General features: G+C 50.2%; 2 protein-coding genes across 2 annotated transcripts in view; both read left to right on the top strand.

The window, feature by feature from the left end:
• Positions 1–18,283, top strand: part of LOC306916765 (voltage-dependent calcium channel subunit alpha-2/delta-1-like) — a 142,040-nt gene that overhangs the window by 73,862 nt on the left and 49,895 nt on the right. Inside the window, exons 7-10 of the mRNA XM_079494779.1 lie at positions 5,017–5,148; positions 7,807–7,876; positions 14,058–14,108; positions 17,012–17,111. Of these exons, the coding sequence (XP_079350905.1) occupies positions 5,017–5,148; positions 7,807–7,876; positions 14,058–14,108; positions 17,012–17,111 (353 nt within the window). The remainder of the gene's footprint in view (positions 1–5,016; positions 5,149–7,806; positions 7,877–14,057; positions 14,109–17,011; positions 17,112–18,283) is intronic.
• LOC306916314 (vesicle-associated membrane protein-associated protein B/C-like) lies at positions 8,964–9,707 on the top strand (the record flags this gene model as incomplete). Its single annotated transcript, XM_079494148.1, has 1 exon — positions 8,964–9,707. One exon carries the CDS (start codon positions 8,964–8,966, stop codon positions 9,705–9,707), a length of 744 nt encoding a protein of 247 aa, XP_079350274.1.

Genomic DNA, 18,283 nt, shown 5'->3' with positions numbered 1-18,283 from the left:
CCTGAGTCCCCTCTGCTCTGTTCTCCTCCTCACTCTGCTCCCCTGAGTCCCCTCTGCTCTGTTCTCCTCCTCACTCTGCTCCCCTGAGTCCCCTCCTCTCTGTTCTCCTCCTCACTCTGCTCCCCTGAGTCCCCTCCGCTCTGTTCTCCTCCTCACTCTGCTCCCCTGAGTGCCCTCTGCTCTGTTCTCCTCCTCACTCTGCTCCCCTGAGTCCCCTCCGCTCTGTTCTCCTCCTCACTCTGCTCTGCTGTTCTCCTCCTCACTCTGCTCCCCTGAGTCCCCTCCTCTCTGTTCTCCTCCTCACTCTGCTCCCCTGAGTCCCCTCCGCTCTGTTCTCCTCCTCTCTCTGCTCCCCTGAGTCTCCTCCGCTCTGTTCTCCTCCTCACTCTGCTCCCCTGAGTCCCCTCCGCTCTGTTCTCCTCCTCACTCTGCTCCCCTGAGTCTCCTCCGCTCTGTTCTCCTCCTCACTCTGCTCCCCTGAGTCCCCTCTGCTCTGTTCTCCTCCTCACTCTGCTCCCCTGAGTCCCCTCTGCTCTGTTCTCCTCCTCACTCTGCTCCCCTGAGTCCCCTCCACTCTGTTCTCCTCCTCACTCTGCTCCCCTGAGTCCCCTCCGCTCTGTTCTCCTCCTCACTCTGCTCCCCTGAGTCTCCTCCGCTCTGTTCTCCTCCTCACTCTGCTCCCCTGAGTCCCCTCTGCTCTGTTCTCCTCCTCACTCTGCTCCCCTGAGTCCCCTCCGCTCTGTTCTCCTCCTCACTCTGCTCCCCTGAGTCCCCTCCGCTCTGTTCTCCTCCTCACTCTGCTCCCCTGAGTCCCCTCCGCTCTGTTCTCCTCCTCTCTCTGCTCCCCTGAGTCCCCTCCGCTCTGTTCTCCTCCTCTCTCTGCTCCCCTGAGTCCCCTCCACTCTGTTCTCCTCCTCACTCTGCTCCCCTGAGTCCCCTCCACTCTGTTCTCCTCCTCTCTCTGCTCCCCTGAGTCCCCTCCACTCTGTTCTCCTCCTCACTCTGCTCCCCTGAGTCCCCTCCACTCTGTTCTCCTCCTCTCTCTGCTCCCCTGAGTCTCCTCCGTTCTGTTCTCCTCCTCACTCTGCTCCCCTGAGTCCCCTCCGTTCTGTTCTCCTCCTCACTCTGCTCCCCTGAGTCCCCTCCTCTCTGTTCTCCTCCTCACTCTGCTCCCCTGAGTCCCCTCCGCTCTGTTCTCCTCCTCACTCTGCTCCCCTGAGTCTCCTCCGCTCTGTTCTCCTCCTCACTCTGCTCCCCTGAGTCCCCTCCGCTCTGTTCTCCTCCTCACTCTGCTCCCCTGCTCTGTTCTCCTCCTCACTCTGCTCCCCTGAGTCCCCTCCGCTCTGTTCTCCTCCTCACTCTGCTCCCCTGAGTCCCCTCCGCTCTGTTCTCCTCCTCACTCTGCTCCCCTGAGTCTCCTCCGCTCTGTTCTCCTCCTCTCTCTGCTCCCCTGAGTCTCCTCCGCTCTGTTCTCCTCCTCACTCTGCTCCCCTGAGTCCCCTCCGCTCTGTTCTCCTCCTCACTCTGCTCCCCTGAGTCCCCTCTGTTCTCCTCCTCACTCTGCTCCCCTGAGTCCCCTCTGTTCTCCTCCTCACTCTGCTCCCCTGAGTCCCCTCTGTTCTCCTCCTCACTCTGCTCCCCTGAGTCCCCTCCACTCTGTTCTCCTCCTCACTCTGCTCCCCTGAGTCCCCTCTGTTCTCCTCCTCACTCTGCTCCCCTGAGTCCCCTCCACTCTGTTCTCCTCCTCACTCTGCTCCCCTGAGTCCCCTCCGCTCTGTTCTCCTCCTCACTCTGCTCCCCTGAGTCCCCTCTGCTCTGTTCTCCTCCTCCCTCTGCTCCCCTGAGTCCCCTCCCCTCTGTTCTCCTCCTCACTCTGCTCCCCTGAGTCCCCTCCGCTCTGTTCTCCTCCTCACTCTGCTCCCCTGAGTCCCCTCCGCTCTGTTCTCCTCCTCACTCTGCTCCCCTGAGTCCCCTCTGCTCTGTTCTCCTCCTCACTCTGCTCCCCTGAGTCCCCTCCGCTCTGTTCTCCTCCTCACTCTGCTCCCCTGAGTCCCCTCCTCTCTGTTCTCCTCCTCACTCTGCTCCCCTGAGTCCCCTCCGCTCTGTTCTCCTCCTCACTCTGCTCCCCTGAGTCCCCTCCGCTCTGTTCTCCTCCTCACTCTGCTCCCCTGAGTCCCCTCCACTCTGTTCTCCTCCTCCCTCTGCTCCCCTGAGTCTCCTCCGCTCTGTTCTCCTCCTCACTCTGCTCCCCTGAGTCCCCTCCACTCTGTTCTCCTCCTCACTCTGCTCCCCTGAGTCCCCTCCACTCTGTTCTCCTCCTCACTCTGCTCCCCTGAGTCCCCTCCGCTCTGTTCTCCTCCTCACTCTGCTCCCCTGAGTCCCCTCCACTCTGTTCTCCTCCTCCCTCTGCTCCCCTGAGTCTCCTCCGCTCTGTTCTCCTCCTCACTCTGCTCCCCTGAGTCCCCTCCGCTCTGTTCTCCTCCTCACTCTGCTCCCCTGAGTCCCCTCCGCTCTGTTCTCCTCCTCCCTCTGCTCCCCTGAGTCCCCTCCGCTCTGTTCTCCTCCTCCCTCTGCTCCCCTGAGTCCCCTCCGCTCTGTTCTCCTCCTCACTCTGCTCCCCTGAGTCCCCTCCGCTCTGTTCTCCTCCTCACTCTGCTCCCCTGAGTCCCCTCCACTCTGTTCTCCTCCTCACTCTGCTCCCCTGAGTCCCCTCCGCTCAGTTCTGCTGTTCTCCTCCTCACTCTGCTCCCCTGAGTCCCCTCCGCTCTGTTCTCCTCCTCACTCTGCTCCCCTGAGTCCCCTCCGCTCTGTTCTCCTCCTCACTCTGCTCCCCTGAGTCCCCTCCTCTCTGTTCTCCTCCTCACTCTGCTCCCCTGAGTCCGCTCTGTTCTCCTCCTCACTCTGCTCCCCTGAGTCCCCTCCGCTCTGTTCTCCTCCTCCTCACTCTGCTCCCCTGAGTCCCCTCCGCTCTGTTCTCCTCCTCACTCTGCTCCCCTGGGTCTCCTCCTCTCTGTTCTCCTCCTCACTCTGCTCCCCTGAGTCCCCTCCGCTCTGTTCTCCTCCTCACTCTGCTCCCCTGAGTCCCCTCCGCTCTGTTCTCCTCCTCACTCTGCTCCCCTGAGTCCCCTCTGCTCTGTTCTCCTCCTCACTCTGCTCCCCTGAGTCCCCTCCGCTCTGTTCTCCTCCTCCTCACTCTGCTCCCCTGAGTCCCCTCCGCTCTGTTCTCCTCCTCACTCTGCTCCCCTGAGTCCCCTCTGCTCTGTTCTCCTCCTCACTCTGCTCCCCTGAGTCCCCTCCTCTCTGTTCTCCTCCTCACTCTGCTCCCCTGAGTCCCCTCTGCTCTGTTCTCCTCCTCACTCTGCTCCCCTGAGTCCCCTCCGCTCTGTTCTCCTCCTCACTCTGCTCCCCTGAGTCCCCTCCGCTCTGTTCTCCTCCTCACTCTGCTCCCCTGAGTCTCCTCCGCTCTGTTCTCCTCCTCACTCTGCTCCCCTGAGTCCCCTCCGCTCTGTTCTCCTCCTCACTCTGCTCCCCTGAGTCCCCTCCGCTCTGTTCTCCTCCTCACTCTGCTCCCCTGAGTCCCCTCCTCTCTGTTCTCCTCCTCACTCTGCTCCCCTGAGTCCCCTCTGCTCTGTTCTCCTCCTCACTCTGCTCCCCTGAGTCCCCTCCTCTCTGTTCTCCTCCTCACTCTGCTCCCCTGAGTCCCCTCTGCTCTGTTCTCCTCCTCACTCTGCTCCCCTGAGTCCCCTCCGCTCTGTTCTCCTCCTCACTCTGCTCCCCTGAGTCCCCTCTGCTCTTGTTGCTGTGAGCTTGCTGACTGTGAGCTGTGACCCTGGTGTCTGAGAATGCTCATTGGCTCATTTACTCGTGACACACGACCAATGGGAGTTAGCACTTTCAGAATTACTATATATGATTCCCCCCCCACACACACACACACACACACACACACACACACACACACACACACACACACACACACACACACACCCTGGGATCTTTTTACAAGACACAATAATCGTGAAAGCACAATGCGATCAAGTCAGAACCAGTTTTCTGAAAAAGCTATGTTTCTATGTCAGTGGTTCTTCGATTTTTCAAAAATAGCAGACATACAAGCTCGTAGCGCGCCACTCGGTGGCGCGCTACGAGCTTGTAGATCTGCTATTTTTCAATAGCTAAAGCATAACATAATGCTAACACCAAAAGGGGTTCCCGCCCAGAATGGGTTAATAGAGACGGCACCGGGATTCCCCTCCCAAACATTTGCATGGATGTCACCCAGCGCATACTCCCTTTTCAGCCCTTCTCCCGGGTCGGAAAGGTGGTGGGCTCTGCCCATTTCGGGGCCTGATAAAACGCCACTAGAATTGCATTCATGAACGCACCGGTACGAAAGCATGGAACGAGCATCGCGGGTCGTTTGTGCGTGCGTAGTATGACGTGCGTTCATGTTTTTTGGCCCAGTTCGGCTCGAGCTGCAGTTCCTGCTTTCGGCCATCATGACCATTTGGCTTCGACGCTTCCTCTCGGTGACCCCGGGGCTTTGGTCAGAACACCAGTTTGGCATAACCCTTTGGAATCGCCCTGTCCTTGTTGATAACGGTACTATTTAGGTGAATGATTTGCACGGTAGATAGATGGTTATCTGCCAAAACTACGACGGATACACGAATACCATGCTAGCCACAACCCCCTCCGAACCATGCCGGTCCGCACACATTTTATGAACTGTCAGCCGGTCCATGGTGAGAGAAAGGTTTAACCCATTTTGACCTGAGATCAGATTCTAAAAATGTCTTCCACATCCTGACATTTTTCTGAAAAAGCTATGTTTCTATGTCAGTCGTTCTTCGATTTAAAAAAAATAGCAGACCTACAAGCTCATAGCGCGCCACTCGGTGGCACGCTATGAGCTTGTAGATCTGCTATTTTTCAATAGCTAAAGCATAACATAATGCTAACACCAAATGTTAATGTTAATGTGTGTGTGTGTGTGTGTGTGTGTGTTTCTTCCAGCCACCATAGTGCTGAATGAGCTGAACTGGACCGCAGCGTTGGAGGACGTGTTCCGCAGAAACTTTGAGGCCGACCCCTCTCTGCTGTGGCAGGTGTTTGGTTCTGCCACCGGATTGGCTCGCTACTTCCCAGGTGAGCCCCCCCCCCCCCCCCAGCAGCTAATTAACCTATGTGTACTCTGACGGGTACAACGTGCAGCCTTTCTATAAATGTGACTAAATTTGACTGAGGGACTGCCATTGGATTTTTTTTAATTTTCGTTTTCACGTCATATGAAAGCAGGGAATCATAGCTTCAAATTGACATATTGGTTGTTCAGTTTGACCCACCAGTTTTGGAGATATGGCTTATAGAGTAATGTCTTGCAGAAAACAGCGAGTTGAGAAAACAGGCTTGAAAGGTTCACTTCTGTGGTCTCTAACATTACACCTAGCTACATGTTTAAGCATTTATTTCATATTTACATGTCGATTTCAGAAAAAAAAAAAAAAAGGTTTTTCTCCTCTGGTAAAAAGCTGTAATTTGCGCGATGGCAGGCTCTCAGTCAAATCTGGTCACAAATGTGTAGGGTAGGTACCCTCACAAAAAACATGCAGTCATCCTGGTCTCTAAACTGCCTCCCCCTGGCCAGCCGGGGCGCCTGATGGAGGGGAAAGGAACTGGTTGGAATAACGTGTTCCTTCCACACGCTACGTCCAACCAGGGAAACTCCCCCCTGTCAGGTGTAAAGGAGCGACTTGGACACTCAGGCATGAAGGAAGCATGAGTTCAAGTCCGTTGCTCTCCCCATGTCCCCCATAAATGGGGACTAGGTTGGCGGAGGGTGTGTAGAGCCCAGGATCACATTAGATAATTGACACAGGGGTGGAAAAATGGGTTACAAAATTGTGGGATAAAAAATGTAGGAAAAAACAAAAAGTGTACTTACTGTGCCGTGTCAGAATCGGTCAGATCGCTGAATGTCCAAAACCGCCAAATTGACTCATATGCTGATAGCGATAGATAGATAGATAGATAGATAGATAGATAGATAGATAGATTATTTTATATATAGATGTCCTTCGCGCATCTCGAGAACCATCCCACTGTTAGATTTCAAACTCAGCGTGCGTAGTGCGTACAACGGGGGACTGAGGGAGTGAAACCCAGCGTGCGTAGTGCGTACAACAGGGGACTGAGGGAGTGAAACCCAGCGTGCGTAGTGCGTACAACAGGGGACTGAGGGAGTGAAACCCAGCGTGCGTAGTGCGTACAACAGGGGACTGAGGGAGTGCGTAGTGCGTCCAACAGGGGACTGAGGGAGTGAAACTCAGCGTGCGTAGTGCGTAGTGCGTAGTGCGTACAACAGGGGACTGAGGGAGTGCGTAGTGCGTCCAACAGGGGACTGAGGGAGTGCGTAGTGCGTCCAACAGGGGACTGAGGGAGTGCGTAGTGCGTCCAACAGGGGACTGAGGGAGTGCGTAGTGCGTCCAACAGGGGACTGAGGGAGTGAAACTCAGCGTGCGTAGTGCGTAGTGCGTACAACAGGGGACTGAGGGAGTGGAACTCAGCGTGCGTAGTGCGTAGTGCGTACAACAGGGGACTGAGGGAGTGAAACTCGTAGTGCGTACAACAGGGGACTGAGGGAGTGAAACTCAGCGTGCGTAGTGCGTAGTGCGTACAACAGGGGACTGAGGGAGTGAAACTCGTAGTGCGTACAACAGGGGACTGAGGGAGTGAAACCCAGCGTGCGTAGTGCGTACAACAGGGGACTGAGGGAGTGCGTAGTGCGTACAACAGGGGACTGAGGGAGTGAAACCCAGCGTGCGTAGTGCGTACAACAGGGGACGGAGGGAGTGAAACTCAGCGTGCGTAGTGCGTACAACAGGGGACGGAGGGAGTGCGTAGTGCGTACAACAGGGGACGGAGGGAGTGCGTAGTGCGTACAACAGGGGACTGAGGGAGTGCGTAGTGCGTACAACAGGGGACGGAGGGAGTGCGTAGTGCGTACAACAGGGGACTGAGGGAGTGCGTAGTGCGTACAACAGGGGACGGAGGGAGTGCGTAGTGCGTACAACAGGGGACTGAGGGAGTGCGTAGTGCGTACAACAGGGGACGGAGGGAGTGCGTAGTGCGTACAACAGGGGACTGAGGGAGTGAAACTCAGCGTGCGTAGTGCGTACAACAGGGGACTGAGGGAGTGAAACTCGTAGTGCGTAGTGCGTACAACAGGGGACTGAGGGAGTGAAACTCGTAGTGCGTAGTGCGTACAACAGGGGACTGAGGGAGTGAAACTCGTAGTGCGTAGTGCGTCCAACAGGGGACTGAGGGAGTGAAACCCAGCGTGCGTAGTGCGTACAACAGGGGACTGAGGGAGTGAAACTCGTAGTGCGTAGTGCGTCCAACAGGGGACTGAGGGAGTGAAACCCAGCGTGCGTAGTGCGTACAACAGGGGACTGAGGGAGTGAAACTCGTAGTGCGTCCAACAGGGGACTGAGGGAGTGAAACCCAGCGTGCGTAGTGCGTAGTGCGTACAACAGGGGACTGAGGGAGTGAAACTCAGCGTGCGTAGTGCGTACAACAGGGGACTGAGGGAGTGCGTAGTGCGTACAACAGGGGACTGAGGGAGTGCGTAGTGCGTACAACAGGGGACTGAGGGAGTGCGTAGTGCGTACAACAGGGGACTGAGGGAGTGCGTAGTGCGTACAACAGGGGACTGAGGGAGTGAAATCAAATGGAAAGTGGTCATCATTCAATAACCCTGGCCATGCAGTGTTCCTTAATGTTCTTTTTCCTCTGGCCTGATCCTAGCGTCACCCTGGATGGACGCAAGTAGAACGCCCAATAAGATTGACCTCTACGATGTCCGTAGAAGACCTTGGTGAGTGGACAGCCTCTCCGTAACCTCCGATCCACTCCAACCTGTTATTCTGAGTGTTTCTCAGACACGCACGCACGCACGCACGCACACACGCACGCACGCACGCACGCACGCACGCACGCACGCACGCACGCACGCACGCACGCACGCACGCACACACACACACCTGCATTCACAAGCACACGCGGCCACTCAAAAAACTGTGCCTCATAGAGCAACAGAAAACACAAATACATTGCACAGACAGAGAATAACAAACATTCACGTCCAACAAACCCACAAGCGCAATCTGATGATTAAAAAAAGCCCACCGAAGCTAACTAAATCAAAGTGTACACAAACAAAGCTTGGAGCCATCACTATGAAGCATTGTGAAATTATATTAGCTTCAAAAGGCCCGTCAGGAGGAGGATAGTACCTGGGCCTCACAGAACAGAACACAAAACCTTGGATAGGAAGGGAACACTTCACCTTTTAACTGTCCTTGCCGAGCAGACGGTACATCTGCTTACTACTCCGTGTCTCAGAGGCTGGTGGTGGATAGCTCAAAAAGGCATCCCACATCCATCAGCCAATGACATCATCAGCCAATGACATCATCAGCAGGTATTTAAAGCTAATGGAAGGCACAGTTTTTTTGCTTCTTGCACTGTCGGCGTGTTTGAAACGCTAGCCACGATCGTTGCATCAATACGCTTTATTTCAAAAGGTTTTGAAGTCCTGCCATCATCGCCTTGTCCCTCTCCCTGTTGAGTGTTTATACGTAGGTATTAGGCAGGGCTTGTGACGTTGCACAAGCCTGCTCTCGCGCCCTTTCCGGCTGCATCATAGTAACTCGGTCAGCGCCAGGGAGCCAGCCTCTAGAGCCCATTTAACATCAATCACAACCGTAGACGTTACATTACCCAGTGACGTCATAACGAGTCCAACAATCCAGAAAGTGGTTCCGTCTAGAAAAGCCTCGTCCAGCCACTGCGACATGGCCAGGCCAGAACAGGTTCTGTTGTCCAGCCACTGCGATATGGCCAGGCCAGAACAGGTTCTGCTCCTGGAGCCTCAGAGAAAAGCCTGGTCCAGCCACTGCGACATGGCCAGGCCAGAACAGGTTCTGCTCCTGGAGCCTCAGCGCGAGCTCACATTCCGAGGTCCGTTCACAGACGTGGTCACCACGAGACTCAAGCTCTCCAACCCCACGGACAGGAATGTGTGCTTCAAGATAAAGACGACAGCGGCACGCATGTACACGGTCCGGCCGAACAGCGGTATCATCAACGCGGGCACCTCCACCAACGTCTCACTTATGCTGCAGCCTTTTGACTATGACCCCGCGGAGAAGATCCAACACAAGTTCATGGTCAAGTCCATAGTGGTGCCCCCTGGCGTGACCAGCATGGCGGGAGTTTGGGAGAAGGCCAAGCCAGACAAACCGATGGACTCCAAGCTGAGGTGTGTGTTTGAGCTGCCCGTGGAAAAAAAGAAAACGCACAACATCATGGAGTCGAACAAGATGACGACGACGTCCGGCCAGCTTAAGTCGGAGACCTCCACGCCGCCGTCCACGAAGAAGTCCACGGGCTACACGCTGGACAACGAAGAGGTGATGCTCAGGTGCGTGGAGGAGTGCAAGGAGGTGCTGCAGATGGAAGCACAGAGGCTACGGGAAGAGAAGAAAGCGATTCGGGAGGATCCCGGTTTGAAGAAGAGCACGGCCAACGTGGTGCCATCTGGGCTCATGGTGAAGGAGGAGGGCCAGCATGTGGTGACCCTATTCCTCATCATGCTCTTCTTTGTGTTTATGTTGGGCATCGTTGTGGGGAAGGTGGTGATGTAAATACAGATCCATCCATCCATCCATCCATGTGTTTGTGTTGGGCATCGTTGTGGGGAAGGTGGTGATGTAAATACAGATCCATCCATCCATCCATCCATGTGTTTGTGTTGGGCATCGTTGTGGGGAAGGTGGTGATGTAAATACAGATCCATCCATGTGTTTGTGTTGGGCATCGTTGTGGGGAAGGTGGTGATGTAAATACAGATCCATCCATGTGTTTGTGTTGGGCATCGTTGTGGGGAAGGTGGTGATGTAAATACAGATCCATCCATCCATCCATCCATGTGTTTGTGTTGGGCATCGTTGTGGGGAAGGTGGTGATGTAAATACAGATCCATCCATCCATCCATCCATGTGTTTGTGTTGGGCATCGTTGTGGGGAAGGTGGTGATGTAAATACAGATCCATCCATCCATCCATCCATGTGTTTGTGTTGGGCATCGTTGTGGGGAAGGTGGTGATGTAAATACAGATCCATCCATCCATCCATCCATGTGTTTGTGTTGGGCATCGTTGTGGGGAAGGTGGTGATGTAAATACAGATCCATCCATGTGTTTGTGTTGGGCATCGTTGTGGGGAAGGTGGTGATGTAAATACAGATCCATCCATCCATCCATCCATGTGTTTGTGTTGGGCATCGTTGTGGGGAAGGTGGTGATGTAAATACAGATCATCCATCCATCCATGTGTTTGTGTTGGGCATCGTTGTGGGGAAGGTGGTGATGTAAATACAGATCCATCCATCCATCCATCCATGTGTTTGTGTTGGGCATCGTTGTGGGGAAGGTGGTGATGTAAATACAGATCATCCATCCATCCATGTGTTTGTGTTGGGCATCGTTGTGGGGAAGGTGGTGATGTAAATACAGATCCATCCATCCATCCATGTGTTTGTGTTGGGCATCGTTGTGGGGAAGGTGGTGATGTAAATACAGATCCATCCATCCATCCATGTGTTTGTGTTGGGCATCGTTGTGGGGAAGGTGGTGATGTAAATACAGATCCATCCATCCATCCATGTGTTTGTGTTGGGCATCGTTGTGGGGAAGGTGGTGATATAAATACAGATCCATCCATCCATCCATGTGTTTGTGTTGGGCATCGTTGTGGGGAAGGTGGTGATGTAAATACAGATCCATCCATGTGTTTGTGTTGGGCATCGTTGTGGGGAAGGTGGTGATATAAATACAGATCCATCCATGTGTTTGTGTTGGACATCGTTGTGGGGAAGGTGGTGATGTAAATACAGATCCATCCATGTGTTTGTGTTGGGCATCGTTGTGGGGAAGGTGGTGATGTAAATACAGATCCATCCATGTGTTTGTGTTGGGCATCGTTGTGGGGAAGGTGGTGATGTAAATACAGATCCATCCATCCATCCATGTGTTTGTGTTGGACATCGTTGTGGGGAAGGTGGTGATGTAAATACAGATCATCCATCCATCCATGTGTTTGTGTTGGGCATCGTTGTGGGGAAGGTGGTGATGTAAATACAGATCCATCCATCCATCCATCCATGTGTTTGTGTTGGACATCGTTGTGGGGAAGGTGGTGATGTAAATACAGATCATCCATCCATCCATCCATGTGTTTGTGTTGGGCATCGTTGTGGGGAAGGTGGTGATGTAAATACAGATCCATCCATGTGTTTGTGTTGGGCATCGTTGTGGGGAAGGTGGTGATGTAAATACAGATCCATCCATGTGTTTGTGTTGGGCATCGTTGTGGGGAAGGTGGTGATGTAAATACAGATCCATCCATGTGTTTGTGTTGGGCATCGTTGTGGGGAAGGTGGTGATGTAAATACAGACTTCCCTCTCCAGAGCAACATTAGTGACTTCCTCCTGGGGGGATTCCGAGACGTTCCCAGGCCAGGGAGTCGATGTGTTTCCTCCAACTGCTCCTTGGTCTGCCCTGGGGTCTCCTCCCAGTGGGACGTGCGTCGAGGACCTCCCTAGGGAGACGCCCGAGAGGCATCCTAACCAGATGCCCGAACCACCTCAGCTGGCTCCAAAATACACATAAATACAGATGTACAAGTAAAAATCACACCCGTGTGAACTGAGTGGTGCAACTACACATTTATTGTAGATTGATTATATAGAGATTGATTCACTCTGACGTGATATCTGTGATGTCAGTGACGTCACATACTAACCATAGCAACCATGCTCGTTTTTTTGGTTGCTAACCATAGCAACCATGCTCGTTTTTTTGGTACAAACAAACACGGGTACACGGGTACAAAGCCAGTTGTTGGAGTGGTTTTGCACCACTCAAAAAAACTTAGGTTGGGTGTGCTCCTCAATACACATAATTATGAAAACAGTAAATAAATAACAATACTAAATTTTACCCCACGTAAAAGGTTTTAAAAAGGTTTAAAATAACTCAAACGGCATACAAGGCCGTAACATGCATGGATAAGTTAATTGTTCATTTTGGCTTGTTTAGCACCACCCTTCTGAGAGCCTTAAGCGTTATTCATAGTCTGGATTTCCGGTGGTGAGGTGACCACCGAACTACAACATGACGTCACTGAGCCGCGGTGAAGAGCAAACCACCGCCACCACCCCAGCCCTTCTCTCTGTTTTTACTCACCACCGCTCAACGTTATTTCAGCTCCGGTGGTCACCTCACCACCGGAGCGGTGGTCACCTCACCACCGGAGCGGTGGTCACCCCACCCCCGAAAATCCAGAAAATCTGTGCAGCTCCCATACCAGCTGGTGAAGCTGCTCGTCAGCAGCTCTGAACCGTCCCTGGTGAAGCTGCTCGTCAGCAGGCTCTGAACCGTCCCTGGTGAAGCTGCTCGTCAGCAGGCTCTGAACCGTCCCTGGTGAAGCTGCTCGTCAGCAGGCTCTGAACCGTCCCTGGTGAAGCTGCTCGTCAGCAGGCTCTGAACCGTCCCTGGTGAAGCTGCTCGTCAGCAGGCTCTGAACCGTCCCTGGTGAAGCTGCTCGTCAGCAGGCTCTGAACCGTCCCTGGTGAAGCTGCTCGTCAGCAGGCTCTGAACCGTCCCTGGTGAAGCTGCTCGTCAGCAGGCTCTGAACCGTCCCCGACGACTTTCTGACACTTCCTGAGCCTACATAACAGTTAACAGTATCTGTACAGTACAGGAAGGTGGGATTTTCAGCAAGAGGTTCCAGAGAGAGAGACGAGGCTTTAGTCGACACAGAGCTATTGTCAATCAAAATGACGACTCCTCCAATCAGAGACTTTGCGTAGACCAGCTTAATTGGACAACATGTGATGGAATGCAACGTGCACCATACTACAGCACCACAACCTGTATTATACTACACTTGAAGACGTCCATTTTGAATACACTATGGTTGAAAAAATGCAACACTGTTATTGTTTGTTTGTTTGTTTGAAATTAAATGAAATTAAATGAAATGAAATGATTACTATATTTACCCAGGGTATCTGGGCTAAGCTCAAGAACTTGTTTCCAGCCAGGCCCTGCTCATAGAACACATTTCATCGTAGTGGTTCAATGCCTTGTTCAAGGGCACTTCAGCGGTGGTAATTTTAACGTGTCGGATCGCTGATTCGAACTGGCGATCTTCCGGTATCAAGACCGCTCCGCAATCCGTTCGGCCACCGCTGCCACCTTTGGCTGTCCCATGCAACGCACCAGTTACATTTTACTGTTAAAAACTTCAAGAGTCCTTTCTTTTTTCTTCCTAAAATAATACTAATAAAAAAATCACACTTGTGTGAAGAAAGGGTGCGTTCTCATCATCATACATACATCATCACATCCCGTGCTCAGCCAATCAAATCATCACAAATGTGGTACACTATAGCACCCCTCAAAAAGAGACAATGAGCACATAACAGGTTGAAATCATCAAACTACATTCTTATCCACACGGATTACGGATTTCCAGGCCTGATCTCCATATATGTCCGTGTCACGTCTGTGACAACCTAATGCAAGACAAATGTGTCCCAAAACGGGACATTTCACAACTCACCTACCTGAAAATGTATTTTCTGTTTATCTAAAAAGTGCTGGAGAGATGGGAAGATTCCTGTTACTGAACACTATAGCAGTTATTTCTATCAGAATATAGAGCTTTAACCTTTACTTTTTGTTTTAACCAAACGCCGAAAAGTGTTATTTTCGGTACACAATACCGCCAAAATACACTATAGTAGTTTAAATTGTATAAAGTATAAATTGGGCTAAAAATGGCTTTGTCGTGGCTTAACGTGCGCAGGTAGACGCACCGTAAACACACACAGGTTACACACACCATACATTGTACACGATGCGTTACCTTGTACACATGCATGCATTCTGACGTGCGTTAATGTCTCTGTTGTCTGCTTACTCTTCAGGTACATTCAGGGGGCGGCCTCTCCCAAGGACATGCTGATTCTGGTGGACGCGTGAGTGTCACCGTTCACCCTTATGTCGCCCTTTTGTCAACCTTGTGTCACCCTTATGTCAGCTAACCTTATGATGCACCCTTATGTGATGTCACTCTTATGACGCCCTGTCGAGAGGCCTTTCAAGCTAGTAGCAGACAGTCCTCTCGCTCATCTCTGCTGACCCGCTCTGCTGACCCGCTCTGTCCTGTAGAGCTTAGGGAATTGGCACCGGGTTAAAATTGGTTTACAAAACCGTGGGATGAAAATTAAAGAAAAAGAAAATAAGAAATCAAAACCTACAAAATAACTAGTAACTACATTTTTCAAATGTTGTAAAAGTACAATATTTGCCTCTGAGATGTAGTGGAAGTAAAAGTACTGAAATTTGGAAATACTGTACTTAGATACGTTGCATCACTGTGACTGTACATATTGGATCACAGGTTATCCCCCCCCCCCCCAAAAAAAAAGTCCTGATAAGTTACGTTTTTGGGCGTACAAGGTTTCCACCCGACAGTGACGAGCGACATGCTTCTTCTGGTTACAGTACTGGACGCGTGAGAGGAATTTACCGTAAATCTGCTGCCTGCTGTCAAAGAATTAAAAGTGATTTGTCTGAACTGGACGTCCCCACGCGCTGCTCGCTAATTAATAACCGCAGCGGAGTGGAGCTGCTGGCAGCGCTACGGGGGCTAAATGACAACACAATATAATAAATGAAAAGAATACATTTCAAACTGCTCAAAGCCCTCGGCTGGGACGCCGATAATTGGCCCGCCTGAAGGCTGACAGTCTTTCAGACATCAAAAGACTGCCACCGCAAGAGGAAGATTAACCCATTTTGGGCGGGAACCCCTTTTGTTGTTTAAAGCATTGCTTTAGCTATTGAAAAATAGCAGATCTACAAGTTCATAGCGCGGCACCGAGTGCCGCGCTATGAACTTGTAGGTCTGCTATTTTTGAAAAGTCGTGAAAATGTGCCTCAAATCTTTGATATTCTTTCAGAGTTTCAGTTTTTAACTCAAATCTTTGCTTCTGGTGGATCCCTGGAACAACATATTTTCAGATGGGGGTCGGTGGCCAAATGCATATAATTTTTGGGGTTCTTGACATGAAATATTGAGAACCACAGATATAGAAACATGAGGTTTTTCAGGAAAAAAAATACATTTTAAAAATACATTTTATAATTTTCGAGGTCAGGCCTAAATGGGTTAAAAAGTGCCCCCCTCTTTGTTCTGTCCATTTATTTTTCTCTACCTGTAGGAACCAATTAAGATGAGTATTTAATTATATCATCATTTATAGCCCACTTTAGTAAGGAAAGAACATCATTAAATTAAAGCACACTATACTGTCTAAGGAAAAGTTTTCTTGGTTGGTTTATTCAATTATTTTGTTTTAAATGGATTATCTCTCAAACATTCTGAGGTACCTACACACTCCTCTATTCTACGTATATTCACACTGTTCCAAAATAGTGGATAATGAGAAGAGAATGTTGTGTTCAAGTGTTCGAAGTCTAACGCTCTAATTGTATAGGGCAACAAAAAGCACAAAAATAAGAACATGATCTCATTAAAGGAGCATTCAGTGATTTGGGTGAAAAAAACCCGAGGACTGACACATTAACCCATTTTGACCTGAGATCAGATTCTAAAAATGTCTTCTACATCCTGACAGTTTTCTGAAAAAGCTGTTTCTATGTCGATTTTTCAAAAATAGCAGACCTACAAGCTCGTAGCGCGCCACTCGGTGGCGCGCTATGAGCTTGTAGATCTGCTATTTTTCAATAGCTAAAGTATAACATAATGCTAACACCAAAAGGGGTTCCCGCCCCAAAATGGGTTAGTATCTGTACTTTACTTGGATATTTTCACTCCAGTACATTTCAAAGATGGATACATTTCTAGGAAAGAAAAAAGTATTTTCCGAATAAACCACGTAAACCTATATCATAGTGAAAACGGTAGATCTATGCGAAGCAACTATTATTGATATTTTTCTGTCTGGAAAATCATTGCAATTTGTTTTTACAGCAATGCTTTGATATTAAAAAGAAAATGTACTTTGTAATTTGTACTTTTGAATACTCAACTATTTTTGCAATACTTTAGCGGAGCCTTCCTGGCAGCATGATGAATATTGGCTGTGTATTTTCTTTTCATGTTGCTCTCTCCCACACTGGGAGTGTGTGTCTGGGTGTGTTTGTGTATCTTCAGGGTATCATTTTGTAGTCTCTGCTTTAATCAAAGCCAGCCGTGTCACAGCTCGTTAACAATGTTTCTGATCTTCTCCATGGCTGATTAAAGCTTAATTTCTACACCATAGCAGGAGTGTGTTGCTTGCCTATAACAACGTGTCGCTTTGCAACACGTCGTTAGCTTGTAGATCAGCTTGTTAGCCCATTTTGGGCGGGAACCCCTGAAAAATAGCAGATCTACAAGCTCATAGCGCGCCACCGAGTGGCGCGCTACGAGCTTGTAGGTCTGCTATTTTTGAAAAATCGAAGAACGACTGACATAGAAACATAGCTTTTTCAGAAAACTGTCAGGATGTAGAAGACATTTTTAGAATCTGATCTCAGGTCAAAATGGGTTAAAGCAAGCAACACTGTCTTACGACAGAGTATAAATTAGGCTTCAGGGGAATCTGTTCTGTAAATCTTGTTCAGTATTGCGGAGTGTTGTTCTCTGTATAAGCTAATATGTTATTGTTTTCATGTTCAGTACATTTATATTCTGGTAACACAGTAAAACAATACACAATAATATGTTTCATCACGAGTGAGAATGGTGACTGCAGAATGCAAAAATATGTCCTCTTGCATGCTTCACAACTTTGTACAATGTACATGATTCCATAATATGCATGTGTTTATGTCTATAATTGGTCTATTATGTGATGTTTGTGACTTGTAGGAGCGGCAGTGTGTCTGGTCTCACCCTCAAACTCATCCGACAATCCGTCAACGAGATGCTGGAGACGCTGTCTGATGACGACTTTGTCAACGTGGTCAATGTGAGTTATTTATACGCACACTGCTTTGATATGGATGTCTCTTATTAATACATATTCAATGCAGTTATTTTACAAAGTATGCAGTATTGTCTGTGCTGTGTCTTCTTTCTCGGTGTGATGAGCAGTGTGTATTGATGTGTGCTAGCCAGTTGTGCAAACTGCAAAGTAAGAAAGTACATCTACTTATCGCTCCCCCGGTCGAGCGACGACACACACACGTGTGCAGTGTTCACGGCTTATCCTCTTAGCAAACTTTGCAAACTTTAGTATTCAATACATTTTCTTTCTTTTTTTTTAATAATTTTTATCCCACGATTTTGTAACCCATTTTTACCCCTGTGTCAATTATCTAATGTGATCCTGGGCTCTACACACCCTCCGCCAACCTAGTCCCCATATATGGGGGACATGGGGAGAGCAACGGACTTGAACTCGTGCTTCCTTCATGCTCCTTTACACCTGACAGGGGGGAGTTTCCCTGGTTGGACGTAGCGCGTGGAAGGAACACGTTATTCCAACCAGTTCCTTTCCCCTCCATCAGGCGCCCCGGCTGGCCAGGGGGAGGCAGTTTAGAGTCCAGGATTACTTCATGTTTTTTGTGAGGGTACCTACGTTAGGGGACACGGGGAGAACATGCAAACTCCACACAGAAAGGCCCTTTCGCCAACCCCGCCTCGGGTATGGGCACGCCGCCGCCAGCACCCACAGCGTCCCGAGCGGGAATCGAACCTGTGCCCCGTTTCAATCAATTTTCAATCAATAAATTCTAGACGACCAACTTGAACTTGATTATATGCCACCCAACTCGAACTTAATAATATAATGGGAGTATGGCATAGCCTATATTTCATTATATCAAATTAATTAACATCATCTTTTAAGTTTAAAAACATATAGGCTTAATAAACAGATAGATGGATGGATATGTATAGATGGATAGAAGAATAGATACATGCCCCAAAATAGCGACGCCAGGCTGAAAGTGATTGACAAGATTAAAGACCTGATGCAACACACTGAGTGTCCCTGGGATAAGATTGAGACATGGCCCTGGTGCTGGGGGGGACGTCTGGAACATTACCTCACTCACACACTCCATCCATCATCATTCAACTCATTAACTGCCAGAGTTTAAAACATCGTCTATAGGGCATCGCAATGGTGGCCATTTT

The sequence above is a fragment of the Electrona antarctica genome, assembly GCF_951216825.1.
Source record: "Electrona antarctica genome assembly, chromosome: 23".
Taxonomy (NCBI): Eukaryota; Metazoa; Chordata; class Actinopteri; order Myctophiformes; family Myctophidae; genus Electrona; species Electrona antarctica.
Note: the sequence above shows the minus strand (reverse complement) of the source record. Positions and strands in the feature narration are given on the sequence as shown.